We start from the raw sequence: 16,155 nt of genomic DNA on the forward strand, positions 1-16,155 counted from the left end.
AACTTTGGACCCAGGAAATGTTCTCTGTGCAGGACGGTACTCCTTTTGTGCAGACATCGCTTGAACCGGAAGCGGTTCCTATCTTGGAGAGAAAGGATGAGTTTCTTCGGGCGTTTTGGGAGGAGGCTGTGGCGATGGGTAACCCTATCACGGAGTGTACAAGTGGTAGCATTCTTTTTTTTTTTTCTTTTACAAGATTGATGTTTATAATTTTGGATAGACATTCCAACCATGACTTCTGCATTTGCATTGGTAGCTGGACAACATCTGAACCAGCAGTCTATTGTAAGTTAATCATGTTATAGCTCCTTCGCGCCGCCACGAGAGAATATTTACAGCATGTCTATGACTATATACAGCTCAATCATTCTTGGACACTCTCGCGCCATTGGCTGTGCGCGGCCTCAAACTTCTCATCATCGGTCAACATGTCCCAACCTGTCAGAGCCAGCGACTTGCCGACAGCAATTGCTTCTTCGTGCGCCTCGTCCTTTCCTGCAGCCTCAGCAAAGGACGAATGATGGAGGTAGGCGCCTTTAGAGGTGGGAATGGCGAACATGGTGTGTAGCGTGGGAGTGACATAGCTGACGTTTCCTGTGCGCCTTTAGCAATTTGCTGTGTGGCTTGATCTTCTTGAATTTAAGGCTTACCAATATCAGAAGAGGCTGTCAGGACCTTTTCATGGTCTTTGAGGACATTCCGACCATATGCCTGCATATGAGCCTGATACCGTTCGCACAGCGTTCCGTTTAACCGGACGTCCTTGTACAGCTCCTCTCTGTTTGAATTAGCTTATGACCCAAAAGAAGAATCAGAATGAGAGATGCGTACTCTTTGATATTGACTTCACACCCGGTCGCCAAAGCAGCCGCCTCAATGCAGTTGCGCACCCTTGCCATCAACTGATTCAATCCCTTCAATGTCGGACTCCGCGCCTGCCAGACTGCCTTTGTAGAATGCGGGATGATATTGGCGACCTTCGGGGTGTCCAGGAATGCGCAGTGGACCCGCTCATCAGGCTTGATTTGTTGACGCAGGACCGAGACGTTGTTGTACGAGGATACAAGGGCATCTAGGGCATTCACTCCGTCCCATGGATTTCCGCCAGCGTGTGCGCTTACGCCGGTGAATTCGCAGAACAGCTTCTTGCGGGCGTTCATGTATGTACCCGCGATACCATCCGAAATTACGCCAGGGAAGAGCTCGTGGATACCTGCGTGACTACGTCGGTTAGTTTAGGCTAGCAACTATCGAGGTGACGAAGACATACCCCATCAGAGAAATGTCGACATCTTTGTAGGCACCGGCTTCGATCAATTGAGCCTTGCCACCTCCATTCTCTTCTGCCGGTGTTCCTAGCAACTGCGTCCGCCCAGGGATACCAAATTTCTTGATCGCGAACGATAAGGCGAGGAATGCAGTGATACTGCTCGTGGCAATTAAGTTGTGGCCGCAAGCATGTCCGATACCAGGGAGCGCATCGTATTCAGCGTTGAAGTTGACCAAGCGGCCGCCGGAACCAGCCTTCGCCTCGAACGCTGTCTCTAAGCCGTATGCATGACGAGTAACGGTGAACCCCTGCTTCTCGAGGAAATCACAGATTGTATCGTGCGCTTTGTACTCGTGATACGCGAGTTCCGGGTTAGACCAGATCTAAAAGAGGAATACGGATTTAGTCCATGATGTCAGACTGGCGACCATAGTTATGAAGTTACCTCTCCATTGAGTTCGCGCAGCGACGAATTCAGCGATTCGACTGCCGCGTCGACTGCCGGTTTCACGTCAGCGAGATGCGAGCCGTTCAGGATGGCCATGTTGATCGGGAAAACAGACGACGGTCAGGTCGATAATCAGCGAAAAAGCCAAGCGCCGAGCCATGTGGTCTGGGGAACATGCTCTCTTTATGATAGTATTGCCCGGGAATAACATTACAAGCGAAAACATGTCTCTGGAAATGGCTATCCCGGGGCAGCCGAGCGACTCGTATCTCTCCGCATTTTGCATTATCCATTGCGGGGTTCCGTTATCTCAATGTCACGTCCTATATCGGGCAAACCGAGGGATTCCATTACTCATGTTTCTTTGACTCGTCGGCAGATAGGGAATGGGCAGCGCCTATCTTGCCGATGGTTACCGTTTGTAGCGAGATGCGTGCTTTTACCTCCGCATTCGAGATCTGGGGTAGGCGCACGCGATTTCTTTAATCCTTATGGGGCACGAAGTACGTGATAAAGAAGGTCCTAATCATCCTTGGTTCCCTGCCGATTGGCCAGAGTAACGAAAATACACAGCCGAAGCGCATTCCCCGCGAGAAATCGCCAAATGATGCAACGTGCGATTGGCGTATCTGCCGACGGCCCAGACCGACTGGCGTTTCTGATGGCGTTTCTGACCCAAGGAAACTCAAAAGCCTATCTCGGCGTATTGATAAGCTGCGCAGTGATGATCAACAGCGGTATGTCGTGGTCTGGGGACTTCGTTCCGCTGTTGAGGAACATCATTCAACAACACGCTGGCAAGTGCATTCCGTCTTGCCCAAAGAGGCCCGAGACACGGCAGAGGCTGAGCTGATCGGCTTTGACTCTGCATTATGCGGAGGCAATTTGATATCTTGGTTCGATGTAGAAGTACAAGTATGTCATTATTTCTCCGCACCAGACAAAGGAGTGACATATAAGACCTTCTGCCGGAAGGTTCTGTAGCGACCGATTCATTATTCTACCATATGCCCATCATGGAAAAGCGAACGTCAAACGAACCTGCGGCTTCCACGAAAGAGGATCTGTACGATGTCAAGGGCGAGGGACTCCCCGCGGCCGCTCAAGATGTGGTATTGGGAGAAATGCTCGAGGTCGACGCGACCCCAGAACAGGAGCGGAAAGTGCGATTGAAGTTGGATTTAGTACTGCTGCCGATGATGGCTGCCTGTTACATGATGCAGTACATGGACAAATACGTGTTGAGTCAGGCCACGCTATTCAACCTGCGACAGGACCTTGTATGTTTCCTTGCTTGCGATCGAGGATGATGCTTATTCTGGTCAGAACCTTGTCGGCGACCAATTCAACTGGACATCGGCGATTTTCTATTTTGGATATTTGGTCTGGAGTTGGCCTAGTTCATATCTTATGGTCCGGTTGCCCATTGGAAAGTACCTCAGTGTTTGTGTGTTTCTTTGGGGAGGGTTTCTCTTGTGCCATGCGGCAGCGAAGAACTTTGCAGGCCTAATGACAGCCAGATTCTTCTTGGTATGTTGTATTGCAACTATCTTGGTATATCGCTGCTGACACTATCAGGGAGTTGGAGAAGCAGCGATCGCCCCAGGTTTCTCTCTCGTCGTTGGTATGTTCTACACGCGAGAAGAACAACCAGCACGGTACGCACCCTTTCAACTCACTTGATCGATCCATATAGCTGACCATTCCAGGCAAGCCGCCTGGTATCTCGGAAACTGTGTTGCCAACCTCATTAGCGGTGTGGTTGTCTACGGCATTGGAAACATCACAATCCACACTGTCGCTCAATGGCAATTGATCTTCCTCATCTTGGGAGCAATCACCGCAAGCCTGGCGTTCTGGCTGGTCGCATTACTGCCCGATAGCCCCAAGAATGCCATCTTTCTCAACAAGAAGGAACGCGCCATTGCGCTGCAGCGGACACTGAGGAACAAGACGGGTGTCATGGATGTTGACTCGTTTAAGTGGAATCAAGTGTGGTTGGCCTTCAAAGATCCACAGACGTGGTTCTTGGTTTTGTATAACTTTTGCGTCAACCTTTGCAATGGCGGTATTACCTCGGTATGAAGCTCGCTATCTAACAAAAGTGTATGCAAATTTGCTGACTGGTCAGTTCTCATCAATCCTCATCAACGGCTTTGGGTACGGCCGGCTCAGGTCCCTCCTGATGCAAATGCCCATGGGAGCTGCCCAGATCGTTTTCCTAGTGATCACCTCTGGCGTCGCCACTTACGTCAAGTCGACTCGAATTGCCATGATGATGTTTACTACTTCATTATCCATGATGGGGATGATCCTGATCTGGAAATTGGACGCGGACAACAAGGCTGGTCGGCTCACGGGTTTGACCTTTGGCGGCGTGTTCGCTGTCAACATCCCGCTGTCGCTGAGTTTGGTCAGTTCCAATGTTGCCGGATTTACGAAGCGTAGTGTCATCAGTGCTATGATCTTCGTCGCATACTGCGTTGGGAATATCGTTGGGCCTCAGTTCTATCTTGAATCGGAGGAGCCAGATTACCCGGTGAGTTCGAGACCCGAACTTTTTCAATTTACATTCAATGCTAACAGGAATCACAGACCGGAATCAAAGCAGCCATGTGCGGTTTGATACTGGGCATTTTCTTCTTATTCTGCTTGATGGTGTATTACATCTGGGAAAACCGCCGCCGGGACGCGCTATACGGACCCCCTTCATTAATGACGGAGAACGAGGAACTGGAGCAGGACCTGTCCAACAAGACAGATCAGGAGATGGAAAGTTTCCGCTATGTCATATAATCACAATCGAGCCTTGGGAAGCGCTCATAGTACTTAATGATGTCACGAATCAATGCAATACCCTTGCGGAATGTAATGCAGTGTTTTCTGCTCGCCGGCTCACCGGTTGACTGCCGGTAGGAGATTTGTATTAAGCATTACTACATTGCTTCTCGGTGGTTTTTCATATCTGCGGGCTTTTACGCCAGAGCGATTTTCTGTACGCCCCTTGCATGGTCGGCGATCTCGCCAACGGTAAGGGAGGAGTTTATGTGGACGACTGGCTTGGCGTGGCGCTGCTGAACCGGAGATGCACGAGATGCTCGACATATTCTATAGATTGAACAAAGCTTCTGCAGCTGGCGGAAGTACGTCGCAGTCCTACAACCGCATCTGAGACATGGTCAAAGCGTTGATGTGATTCGGGCGTCCGGGACCGATGTCGGATTGAATATATTGACTGGTGACTGTCCTCATTCGTGGAATGCCTGAATACTGCTTTGGATACCGACCAAGACGGGAGCTTACACTGACACTCTGAATTGACATTATTCAACAATAAGCGTAATGGTTTATTGACTATTCAATAACACTGCTTGAAAAGCTATATTACAAGGGATAGCACTTGACAGGTAGGTAGCTATATTACAAGTTGTACACTATACTTTGCACACGATTAGCAAGAAACGCCAGAAGGGACGTTCTTACAGTCATCGCTCGACTCGCCGCCAGTGATGTCGACGCCCTTCCAGGTCCAGTCAGAGCAGCTGCCATCACCGCAAAGGATGAAGATCGGGTTTGCATCGTCCTCAACGGAACCGGTGATACCGTCAAAGGTAATGCCGGTGACCTTAATGTCGTTGCTGGGGGAGCCGGTGGCGCCACTGTTCTTGTAGTCCTGCTCGACGACGATACCGTAGTCGGAGATACCAGAGAGCTTGATGTCAGAGTAGGTGATGTCGCTGACGGAGCCGGTCTCATCGACCTTGGTCTTGATGCGCAGGCCGTTGGCAGAGTTGCTGATAGTCGAGTCGGTGATGGTGACGTTCTGGACGGTGTTGTCATCGCGGCCGCCAATGGAGCCGATGGAGAGACCGTGGCCACCAGAGCAGGAACCGCCCGAGAACTCGATGTTCTTGCCCGAGTTGATGGCGATACAATCGTCCTGGTTCTTGACGGTGGCGCCGCGGATGTAGACACCGTTAGACTCGCTGATGTCGAACGCGTCGGTGTTGTGGCCGCCGTTGTCGTCGCCGTCCGAGTTGTCGATGGTCAAGTTCTCGAGAATAGTGTTGTCGGCCTGGACACTGATGGCCTGCACGGGAGTGTTCTTGATGTGCAGGCCGGAGATAGTCGAGTCCTCGATGGAGTGGACATACATGAACTTGGGCTTGGTCTTGCCGCCGTTCGTGCCCTTGCCGTCCCACCAGCGCGAGCCCTCGCCATCAATCACGGCATCCTCGGCAGCAGTGATGGTGAGGCCGGAACCACCGAAGCGGATGAGAGGGCCCTTCCACTCCTTGTAGCCGAAGGTGGTGGTACCCTCGAAGGTAATCTTGGAGTTGTCGGCGGCGTCAGAGAGGTCCAGGGTCTCACCGGCGGGGACCTCAATGTCCTTAAGCACGACATCAGAGCACTTCGAAATGCTCTCAGAGGCCGCCGCGGCGTCGGTGAAGGTGCAGGTGCTTGCGCGCTTGGTGAAGTCCGAAGCACGAGAGGGTGCCGGGGCAGCAGAGACAACGGAGCCCAGCACAGCTAGGCCGAGAAGTTGGAAAGAGTGCATTATAACGAAGGGAATTGGCTCTGGTCAACAGAACGGAATAGAATAGAGAATGGAAGGGAGTAAAGAAAGGAGATCAGAAAGAGAGAATGAGCTTGCTTGTTGGAAACAATCATGTTGACGGCCAGGGACAGAGGTTTTTATATGCAAAGGCTAAGCTTTTTGCCTGACCTTATACCAGCCCTATCTGTGTCAACGTGAAACTGCTGCAATAACTTCAGTGGCAGCCCTGGGTCCTCCTGAGCCCACTCCGATCTATCTGTGACAGCCGGTGGGGACGCCGATGCTTGACTAGCCATGGGTCCGAACTGTGCACCAACAAGGCTGTCCCGTTGTATAGAAACTCCCCGGGCTCGATATTAAAAGATCCGAACCTTCCGTGCAGTTGATATTGTCGGAAAACACCCGATGTGACTATCTAATCTCCCTGAAACCGCTCTGAATGGTGGTGGGCTACATAGATTACCCTTTGTCCTAGATAATGGAGATGATACACCGCTGCCTGCCATGTCGCATATAGAAAAATGGCCTGATCCAGATCAATATCGTGTAATTGCATTCATACGTGGTTGTTGAGTATATGCAACACTCCGTGTACGGAGCTCAACATTACCGCAGTCGCCACCCTTGCCAGTGCAAAAGAGCCGTCGGAATAAAACTGACACCAGTAATCAGGGCGACCATCACTCCTGCACTGGCTGCGATGCCGACTTCTTCGAACATGGCCGGAAACCTGCGTCGCGTTAGTCATTCGATACACAGACAATCGGGGTGACATACCAGAACGGCCCGATGAACCCCCATTCCGAGCGCACAAAGTTGATGAACACACCGACACTCCCAGCATCCTCAGGGTAGATATCCACGGCATATGTGGTAAGAACGGTGGTTACAACCTGATTGCCAAAAGCCGCAATACCTGTGCCGACTATCGGCACCACGGTCCATTTCCCAGCCTGGGCCTGCTCGGTGCACACCAGGAAGATGATCATACCCGCCATACTCAGGAAGAACCCGATATAGCTCAACCAGAGTCTAAACTCAGGGGCTGGAAGGTGGCCGATGCGGCGGGCGCGCCAACTCATCCAGAGGTCAGACATGATGCCGCCCAGCTGCTCGCCTAACAGAGTCCCAATAATGAGTCCAAGGAACTGCAGGCCTAGCTGCTCTGCATTGAGCTCGAATTTATGCTGCAGTAGCTGGGGTATCTCAATGGAGTTCATCACGCTCGCGAAGAGGAAGACCATTCCATATGCGACCGCAGCGAGCATAACAGGGATCCTGCGGAAGAGGGAAAGAGGATGGATGAATTCATTCAAAGTGAAAGATTGGGGATCAATCCTTCCAAGGCGAAGATACTGTCGTTGGAAGACTGATACTGATCCTGTCTTGTTCGACTCGACGTAACGCGTCTCTGGTCCCAGGAAGATATACAGTATGAACTGGCACCCATTCGTCTATGCTTGTTAGCATAACCCCAATGGCTCAATGCAGGTTGAGGAACTCACAATAGCCAATATCCAATAGATCCATACGTACCCCACGCGATTCGCCACGAATCCAAATATAAGCGGCCCAATCGGTATCCCAAGGGTCACCATCACTGTCCAGATACCCATATACCTCGCTCGCTCATGCTGGAAATAGGTTTCCATAACCACCGCACTCCCAATGGCCATGGCCGGCGAGATGAAACACGCCACCAATGCCCGACAAGCGGCCATTGAGGCGTAGTTCAGGCTCTTCGCGCATCCCACATTGCTCACACAACTCAGTATCAACGACAACAAGAAGATTGGCCTCCGTCCGAAACGATGCGATAATGGTTTCCACAACAACGGTGCACCGCCCAGGATCGCAATTTGCAATGAGACAAGATAACTCGCGCGTTGCAGCGAGACACCCAGTGCCTCTGAGATCTGCTGAAACGCGGGGATGATTCCGGCCGCGGAAAAGGTGCCCATGAAGGCATGGAAGGCGACGAGGGCCAAATTGGTTCCCTTTTTCCATGATGGCCAGTTGTACGGATCTGCCGGGTCGATGCTTGGAATGGGATCGAGGTTCACGGTTCCATGGCGGTCGATGAGGAAGGCTTGATGCTCTGATGAGATATCAGTCAAGGCTTTACCTTCTGCTTCTTCAAGGTGGTCCGGGTGCCCTTTTGGCACACCAGCTTGAGATACTTCAATCGACATTCTGCTGATTCTGTTCCACACATTTCCGAAAACATCGCGGCATCGTGCTTAAAAATGACCGCATAGTGACTGGTTCCGCACACTGAAACGATTCGATTGACAACAACGGAATGATTGAATCTACCTTACAGACATGGCCAAGCCTTCAGAGTGCGGAGAAAATGCGGGGAGAATGCATTTGACAGGTCCGTCAAATTAAGCCAAGGGCAATGATAGTCGTGTCCCGGCATTGTTAAGCCTTTTCGTAGCCGATCCGAGGTCCAGCACGGAAATTCCGAGAATACAGATGCCGGTGATATCAGATTAGATTTATTCTAGGCCGAAGCCAAATTGCGGGGTATGGATAAACTTTGAGCATTGATCTCTTCCATTCTACGTCTTGTATAATCAAACTGCGTGTTGAGTCTGTCCCGAAGTCCTACCGAGACATTGACAAGCTAGACGGGACATCATCACTGCTGTGAAGCATTGTTCGAGATGGTTACATGGAAGGTCTGGAGTTGTGTTCAAGCATAATCATATCATACCACTCGTTCAGGTACGATTACTTAGGGATGAATTATATATCTCCACAGAGTATCCATTTCGCAGAATCTTGACAGCTTCTACAACGATGAACAATGCCTTACTATTTTGCAATGGCGCCGAGTAAATATCCTGAGCATTAAATCTGTCTTCTAACGCTTTAACTCATAATATACCGCGCCGTTCACTGGTTCAGGCACGAAGAATCACTTCTGATGATTAATGCCGTTCCGTTCATCCTAGCCTATTTCGGAACAAACAAGTTTTGGATCTGACGAGGAAAGAGTCATAATGGAAACATAAACATTCAACAATCCACCACTCTATACGGAGTACATACAATAACAACAAAATGACGGTGACCGCACCCCCTCCGGTAGCCAACGCCCTCCAAGTCATCGGTAACACCCCCGTCATCCATCTCCGCCGTCTCGTCCCCGAAAACCACGCCGATGTCTACCTCAAGCTCGAATCCATCAACCCCACCGGCTCCTACAAGGACCGGATGGCCAAATCTATGATCGAGGAAGCCGAGCGCCGTGGCGATCTAAAACCCGGTATGACCGTCGTCGAAGCCACAGGCGGCAGCACTGGTTCCTCCCTTGCGTATATTTGCGCGATCAAAGGGTATCGGTTCCGAGTTGTGTCGTCCAATGCGTTTGCGACGGAGAAATTGCGGACGATGACTGCGTTCGGGGCGGAGCTCGAGATTGTCCATAGTCCGACTGGTACTATTACCAGTGACTTGGTCCCGTCCATGGCGAAACGGGCGCGGGAGATTGCGGGGAATGGAAACTGTTACTTGACGAACCAGTTCAGTAACCGGGATTCTTTCGTTGGGTACGAGGGTATTGGCCATGAGCTCGTGCAACAGTTCCCGGAGGGAATCGATGCTTTTTGCGGTGCTGTCGGCACCGGCGGGATGGTGATGGGAGCTTCTCGCGTTTTGAAATCCCAGAGGCACGAGACACGAACAATTGTGCTCGAGCCGGCGTCTTCACCGATACTAACGGAAGGCTATACCGGATCTCATGGTGTGGAGGGCGTTGGGCTTGGGTTTATCCCACCACATCTGGAGAAGAGTCTTTACGATGAAGCCCGAGCGATTTCTGAAGAAGAGGGTCGTCAGATATGTCGCCGTCTGGCTCGCGAGGAAGGCCTGCTTGTTGGAACTTCCACGGGTCTGAATGTCGCCGGCGCATTGGCCCTGGCTAAAGAGTTGGGACCCGGAAAGACTGTTGTTACGGTGGCGGTTGACACAGGGCTCAAGTACTTGAATGGTACTTTGTTTACAGAGTGAACTGGTATAGACTGTACATATTTGGATAGACTAATTTAAGAAGATCTTGCCTTGAGTCACCAAAGCCGCCGGACCAGCGAGCTGCATACTCTCCACCTTGTCTCGTGACTCATTCAGCTCGATGTTGACGACGATCTGGCTATCTCGTCCGATTTCCGACCCTTGGTTGATATTGAATCGGTGCTTGCGGCTCTGCTGTCCAGATTGTAAGGCGAGATACGCGCCCAAGGCACACGATCCACTTCCACACGCCGGATCCTCCAGATCGATGGCAATCATGCGCACACGGAGGTCCCAGATAGTTGTTTCGTTCTCAATGTGAGACTGCAGAGTCCGATAATACATGACTCCAACGAACGAAGGACTCCACTCATCGTCCAAGGCAATAGTCGGGCTTGGTCCCGGTGCCAAATTAGCAAACGCATCAGGTTGCTTTGTAAAATCGCTCAGCACATAGGTGACTCCCTTCACCATAGATACGATGGGGTATGTGCAGTCGAGACCCGACACATCAGCCAGGCTCTTCTGTGTCGCCACAAGAGCAGAAAGAGCGGCTTGCTTCTCATGAACATGCACATTATGCGGAATCCCGGCCGAGACGAGCTTCACAGCTGGATCATACTCAATCGTAACCGGCCCCGCCTTGGTGTCTAACGCCATACTCTGGCCCGCGCCATACGAACCCAACAAGCCTTGGAACAAGACATGCCCTGTCCCAATAACGGGATGACCGGCGAATTCCATCTCATTCACGGGCGTGAAGATCTCGGCGCGCGGGTTTCGTCCCGGACCGCCATGAGTCAGGAAAACGCTTTCGGAGAAATTGAACTCGCGGGCAATTTGTTGCTTGCGCTGGTGGGTTAGGGATTTATTGGTGATGTCGACCACGGCGAGTTGGTTTCCCTTGAGACTGTGTTTGTTAGAAAGAGTGGCCATTGCGGGGGGGATGCATACCGTTGCGATGTGAATACATCGATGGTGACTGTCCGGTTAGCGAGTGCTGGCTAGTATCATAGACCCTGTCTTACCGTATGAAGCCTTTTCTCCCGTCATTTTATTCAATTGTAGGTTTTGGTATTAATCTACAGCGAGGGAGGCGTCTTATAAGTCGAGGGAATTGACTCACAACCATCCCGATCTGGATATATCGGATATCGTCGGAGATAGCGGAATTGGCACTAGACATAAGTTACGCTAAAACAATTTAAACGCTTAATTTAAACGCTGTAAGTACCGCGGTCACGAACATTTGACACTACACTGACTCACCGGAGTAGTTGACCGGGGTATGCGTGGAGAATGCGACTCAATTGTCCATGACATCTCTATCACCATTTCAAACATGATGTATCTCTCGCCGAGCTCAATGTTAACTTTGGCTTGGAAACACTCCACCGTCTTTACAACCTTCCACTGCTCAAATCTAGCTGCACTATCTAGTTTCCTAGGAAGCTGTGACTGCAACTGACTCGCGAAACGGCATGAATGTCAATTGCATATAGCATGGCCTCAAGTGTCTTTCCCGACACGCGACCTTCGATATTCGGAGTTAGCGGATCCGTACCGTGATTGAGGAGGTATTCTAACACATCTGTTGTTAAGAGACAGGATACCGTAAAGCAACACTGTTTCTCCAGGAAACGTTAGCCTGGCTCGCTCGCGTAACAGTTGTAAAATGGGAATTTGGCCATAAACTGTCGCCTGATTGATCAGCGTTTCGCAATCGTCTGCTGAAAGTAGGTCCTTCTCCAGAAGTAACCGGACAATTTTCGTCCGGCCCTTTAGAGCGACGTTCAGTATATGTGCAACATTATGCCGTGGATGAGCAAAAGCACCGGCATCCAGCATTTTGCTCATGACAACTTCAGAGTCATGGTCGATTGCCCATTTCACTACTGACCTGTCAAAAGTAGCGGATGTTATGTTGAAAGGCATAGCAGTTCAGCAAGGAATACAAATGATGATTTGCCTGCGAAAGCGCACTGATATTCCAGGAATATTCCAAGGAATCAGCTATGAGAAACAGGACCTCATTGGGGAGGCTCAGAAGACTCATGGTGGTATCCCGCAAGCCAACTATCTGTTAATCGGTCAATCCTCTCTGTCTTGCAGTGCGGTAACTGAGAGTAAACAGTTTATGTGAGTGAAAAATCAAAGATATGAATGCAAAAATACAAAGAAAAGAAAAGAAATTGGTACTGGTCGTATTTCTCTGGCGGGTGTGGTCGAGTCATCTGATATGTGACTAAGGATAGGTTTGTATCTACCAAATGGCTGCCATTTTCGGCCTCAGACGACGCCATTTTCGGCTGTCATTTGGTAACACGTGATCCATGCCTTTCACCAGCCATGTGCGTTTACGACCACGCACCCCGACCCCGACTCCTTGTTTCAGCCATCCTTCTCGGTCTTTCGACGAAGGCTCACCTTTTGCTTCACCATCACGGCTGCAGTCGCCGTTCCGTGACAGTGCCGAAAATGGCCTCATGGCACTGTATTAGAGCCCACTCTTTTATTGTGGCCTCTTCCTTCTATGTTTGTCCCTCAATTTTCCAGTCATCCTGCCATCTTCCTATCTCCCATTTATATTATCATTCTGGGTTCCTGTATTTACGAGCTTCTTTTTCCGTATACCAGTTTCCACATTACTGCATGAACAAGAAGAAGCTCGCTCACTGCTTTATACTTGCTCTCTAGCTTTGCCATGTCTTCGTCTCGCTTTCCACTCCCTCCCTCTCCATACAAAACCAGTGTTTGTTTGTTATCTAATTCCGTTGAATCCAAGCGATGAAACGCCCACGGTCTCGACTGAATAGACATAAGTAACTGTGGCGTGGATAACGTCACCAGTAGCAGTATCGACTCAGATGAACAGCGTGACGCTACTTATGAGACGGATCTGACGGAGCCGGACGATACCCTGAGCCCATGAAAACATTTTCAGGCGGATAAAAGCCACCCCGCTTTGGAATCAGGAGAACCTGATGACGTGGGAGAATTCTATGACGACCCGCTTGATGATACTGGGATCAACCTGTTCAAGATCCCCAAAGATTTTGATAAGGCAGAAGGAACAATCTTGCGACGAGAGCGGATTGAAACCCGCTGGAAACGGTCTGTTATTCTAGTGGTGCTGCATCTTAGTCGGCCTCTGCTGATGAAGTTATAGGTACTGTGACAGCAGAACACGTCTGGAGCCTGAGATTCCAAAATGGTGGGAACCTGAGGAGGCCCTGCGGCAGACGTCAATCAATGACATGTACTGTTTCTTAGGCTGGTGTCTCAAACTCCAGCGAGGAAAAGAGGGCCGACGATTGAAAAGCATCAACAAGCCAGTTCATTAGAGACAGATTGGAGGAACCTTCAAGGATATTACCAGAAGTTAACCAATACCAAAATTGAAGATGAGGATGGCTCAAAAGTGCGGAGGGTCAGTAACGACAGCCGTATCTGCCGGGCTTTCTGGTCTAACTAGTAACAGGGCATCAAATATCTAGTCCAAGAGAACGGGCTGGAAACCTAACCTGGAAGGAAGACGCCGGTTTATATCGAGGATATTGGTCCATTTAATGAAATCATCCTGTCTACGCAAGAAAAGAAGTTCTATCTTGGGTTCCAGCGTATGCAAGTGTGCCTGTTCAATTCCCTGGTTCTGTTCACCGTTCATTGGACAAACGCGCTACTGAGTCTCCAGTTCAAGGATCTTCAAATGTCCCTTCAGAAAGATCCTTGCGGTGGACCTCCGATTCCTCTGGTTGAACTCACCGCAGAGGGGACAAAAAAGTTTCTTGGGCAAACTAAATTGTAATTTGGCCAATTTATTATATATACATGACACCATCACTCACACTTAACAAAGTAATCCTCCCCCTTAAACTCCTTCGTCACCTTCGCATGTGTCATAACTCCACAGTAAACCGCCGCCCCATTCGCATTCGCGTAAACAACCCGAATCGGCGTCTTCGCCTGCAATGCCGTATACTCATTCTTCTCCCAATTCGCCTTCTGCCCCTCCCAAAACACAGGATACTCGAGCAAATGCGCTCCGGCCTTGTCACATGCGCCAACGCCCCATTTTATCTTGTCTGTGTTGCCGTAGACGTGTGGGTCGCCGGACTTGCCGGTGTTGAGGCCGGCTTTTGTCATCTCGTCTTTGGCGCGCGAGACGCTGACTTTGAAGGTTTTCGTGGAGGAGGCGTTGGTGGTGGGTTTGCAAGTTACGGTTGACTGTTGGTTTGTTAGTTGGGTGTTTCGATGGCAGGGTAAAGAGAGGTAAAGGGGGACTTACAGGAGCGGTGGGAGCTGATTTGCCGGCGGGGGCAGCGAAGATGGGAGTTGCGACGAGAAGGGCGACGTAGAAGAATGCTTGGATAAGATGCATTTTGGTGGCTTGGTTCTTGCTTGTTGGGGTGTTGTTAAAGTGAGATAATGATTATTTTTTGAATCAATTGGTTAAGTCCGAGTGATTCTTTGGTGGTTTGGTTGGTTGGTTGATTGATGCTGTTGTTGTATTGTCCTTCTGAGAGACAGAAGCCGCTTGATATACCCATTTTGCAAGGCTGTTTTGGAGTATGCCTCTGGGTGAAGGAATTGGGGACTGTAAAGTGATAGCTATCCTTGTATGCCTTGGTTCGTTCCTGAGTCGAGAGTGATAATGATAGAAATACATACGAAAAAGGCAAGAAAGCCTTGTAGTGATCGGCGAGCCGAAGCAAGGCTGATAAGCGACGATCAAAAGTGGCAGCCAAGACCGTGTAAATAGCTAGTCCGCCGTACCACAACATCTTCTTACCATCCTTTTCACATCTATTCCAAAATCACAGTTACCGCGAACAAATTGAATATGGATCCCGAATACTCCGAAGAATACGACCAGAAACCCCTCCTGTTCAAACTATTCGAAGACTGGGACACTGAAGAAGTAATCCAAGGCAAGAAAAGACTTGAAGCGCTGGTCAACGGCGATGTGAACCCCCGCGACGCAGCTATAGAATTCAACACGGTCATCGTGCAAGAAGCCTACCGGAGAAAGGAAGAGCTTCTGAAACGCCCAGATCCTCGAAATCTCACCCCGGAAGAAGAGGAGCATGGCATTCCGAGCATGCGTGCGATCGCACCGAATCCAAGCGGGGATCTTGAAGAGCTTATCCAGTGGATTGCGCGGTTGTGCTCTGCTTTTCCGCCATACCATCCGGGGCAGGATCGAATTATTAAGTTTCTAGAGGTGCTGCGCGACCTGCCGAGGCGGGAGGTACCAGATGGTGTTCCACCGGAGGATGGTTCGGAAGAGCCCTATCCTACGATGACGTTCTGGGAGTTTGAGAGTTGGGGGTGGTTAGCGGAGATTTTCCGTGTTGAGGAATCAGGTATGTCCTTTTTGAGCTTCTCAATTATGCTATTATTACCTGCTAACTGATGAAATCCAGCATGCCAGCCGCCCCTCCGCTGGCGCAACTGGCAAAGCAGCATCGCCCGCCTAGCAACCCTCAACCTAATCAAGTGCGACTTCCTCTGCTCCCTAGAACATCTCCTCCCCTCCAGCCGTGAATACCCCGACCTCGTCAAGCGCCCCATCGACGGGCCCAACAAAATCGGGAACTACCTCATCGGCGCTGCCCAGTGGATTATATACCCGGATGAGGGCCGGTATGTCTACGAACAGTGTAAGGAGTGTGAAAAGGTCCCTGGGTTGAGTCCGCGGGAGATGTGGAGTATGGAGCGGTGGAGAGAGTGGAAGGCGCAGTTTGGGTTTGTTGCTGGGGACGAGAGGTTTCAGGGGAAGTTTCGGGAGGTGGCGAGGTTGGCGTTTGAGAAGATGGGGGAGTATGAGCGTTGTTAGGTTTATTTAGAGTTCCGTGGCTT

The 16,155-nt window shown here is 50.4% G+C and overlaps 8 protein-coding genes across 8 annotated transcripts; 3 read left to right on the plus strand and 5 right to left on the minus strand.

Annotated features, from left to right (window-relative positions):
- Nucleotides 1-364: 364 nt before the first annotated feature.
- Nucleotides 365-1,814, minus strand: ACHE_60078A (M20 family metallopeptidase; the record flags this gene model as incomplete). Its single annotated transcript, XM_043281213.1, has 5 exons — nucleotides 365-594; nucleotides 651-778; nucleotides 832-1,221; nucleotides 1,271-1,653; nucleotides 1,716-1,814. The coding sequence occupies 5 exons, from the start codon at nucleotides 1,812-1,814 to the stop codon at nucleotides 365-367; spliced, it is 1,230 nt and encodes a 409-aa protein (XP_043138714.1).
- A 920-nt stretch (nucleotides 1,815-2,734) lies between these two features.
- On the plus strand, nucleotides 2,735-4,514 carry ACHE_60079S (uncharacterized protein; the record flags this gene model as incomplete). Its single annotated transcript, XM_043281214.1, has 6 exons — nucleotides 2,735-2,998; nucleotides 3,045-3,248; nucleotides 3,297-3,376; nucleotides 3,428-3,797; nucleotides 3,850-4,257; nucleotides 4,314-4,514. 6 exons carry the CDS (start codon nucleotides 2,735-2,737, stop codon nucleotides 4,512-4,514), a joined length of 1,527 nt encoding a protein of 508 aa, XP_043138715.1.
- A 624-nt stretch (nucleotides 4,515-5,138) lies between these two features.
- Nucleotides 5,139-6,276, minus strand: ACHE_60080A (glycoside hydrolase family 28 protein; the record flags this gene model as incomplete). The annotated part of the gene is made up of 2 exons (XM_043281215.1): nucleotides 5,139-5,152; nucleotides 5,202-6,276. The coding sequence occupies 2 exons, from the start codon at nucleotides 6,274-6,276 to the stop codon at nucleotides 5,139-5,141; spliced, it is 1,089 nt and encodes a 362-aa protein (XP_043138716.1).
- A 606-nt stretch (nucleotides 6,277-6,882) lies between these two features.
- ACHE_60081A (putative MFS multidrug transporter) lies at nucleotides 6,883-8,468 on the minus strand (the record flags this gene model as incomplete). Its single annotated transcript, XM_043281216.1, has 3 exons — nucleotides 6,883-7,006; nucleotides 7,054-7,730; nucleotides 7,782-8,468. The coding sequence occupies 3 exons, from the start codon at nucleotides 8,466-8,468 to the stop codon at nucleotides 6,883-6,885; spliced, it is 1,488 nt and encodes a 495-aa protein (XP_043138717.1).
- An 877-nt stretch (nucleotides 8,469-9,345) lies between these two features.
- ACHE_60082S (PLP-dependent cysteine synthase family protein) lies at nucleotides 9,346-10,293 on the plus strand (the record flags this gene model as incomplete). The annotated part of the gene is made up of 1 exon (XM_043281217.1): nucleotides 9,346-10,293. The coding sequence occupies one exon, from the start codon at nucleotides 9,346-9,348 to the stop codon at nucleotides 10,291-10,293; it is 948 nt and encodes a 315-aa protein (XP_043138718.1).
- Nucleotides 10,294-10,323: 30 nt separating this feature from the next.
- On the minus strand, nucleotides 10,324-11,346 carry ACHE_60083A (PhzF family phenazine biosynthesis protein; the record flags this gene model as incomplete). The annotated part of the gene is made up of 3 exons (XM_043281218.1): nucleotides 10,324-11,203; nucleotides 11,248-11,275; nucleotides 11,322-11,346. The coding sequence occupies 3 exons, from the start codon at nucleotides 11,344-11,346 to the stop codon at nucleotides 10,324-10,326; spliced, it is 933 nt and encodes a 310-aa protein (XP_043138719.1).
- A 2,787-nt stretch (nucleotides 11,347-14,133) lies between these two features.
- ACHE_60084A (uncharacterized protein) lies at nucleotides 14,134-14,674 on the minus strand (the record flags this gene model as incomplete). The annotated part of the gene is made up of 2 exons (XM_043281219.1): nucleotides 14,134-14,520; nucleotides 14,582-14,674. 2 exons carry the CDS (start codon nucleotides 14,672-14,674, stop codon nucleotides 14,134-14,136), a joined length of 480 nt encoding a protein of 159 aa, XP_043138720.1.
- A 462-nt stretch (nucleotides 14,675-15,136) lies between these two features.
- ACHE_60085S (uncharacterized protein) lies at nucleotides 15,137-16,132 on the plus strand (the record flags this gene model as incomplete). The annotated part of the gene is made up of 2 exons (XM_043281221.1): nucleotides 15,137-15,659; nucleotides 15,720-16,132. 2 exons carry the CDS (start codon nucleotides 15,137-15,139, stop codon nucleotides 16,130-16,132), a joined length of 936 nt encoding a protein of 311 aa, XP_043138721.1.
- Between the last annotated feature and the right edge of the window lie 23 nt (nucleotides 16,133-16,155).

This window comes from Aspergillus chevalieri, chromosome 6 (genome assembly GCF_016861735.1).
Source record: "Aspergillus chevalieri M1 DNA, chromosome 6, nearly complete sequence".
NCBI lineage: Eukaryota > Fungi > Ascomycota > Eurotiomycetes > Eurotiales > Aspergillaceae > Aspergillus > Aspergillus chevalieri.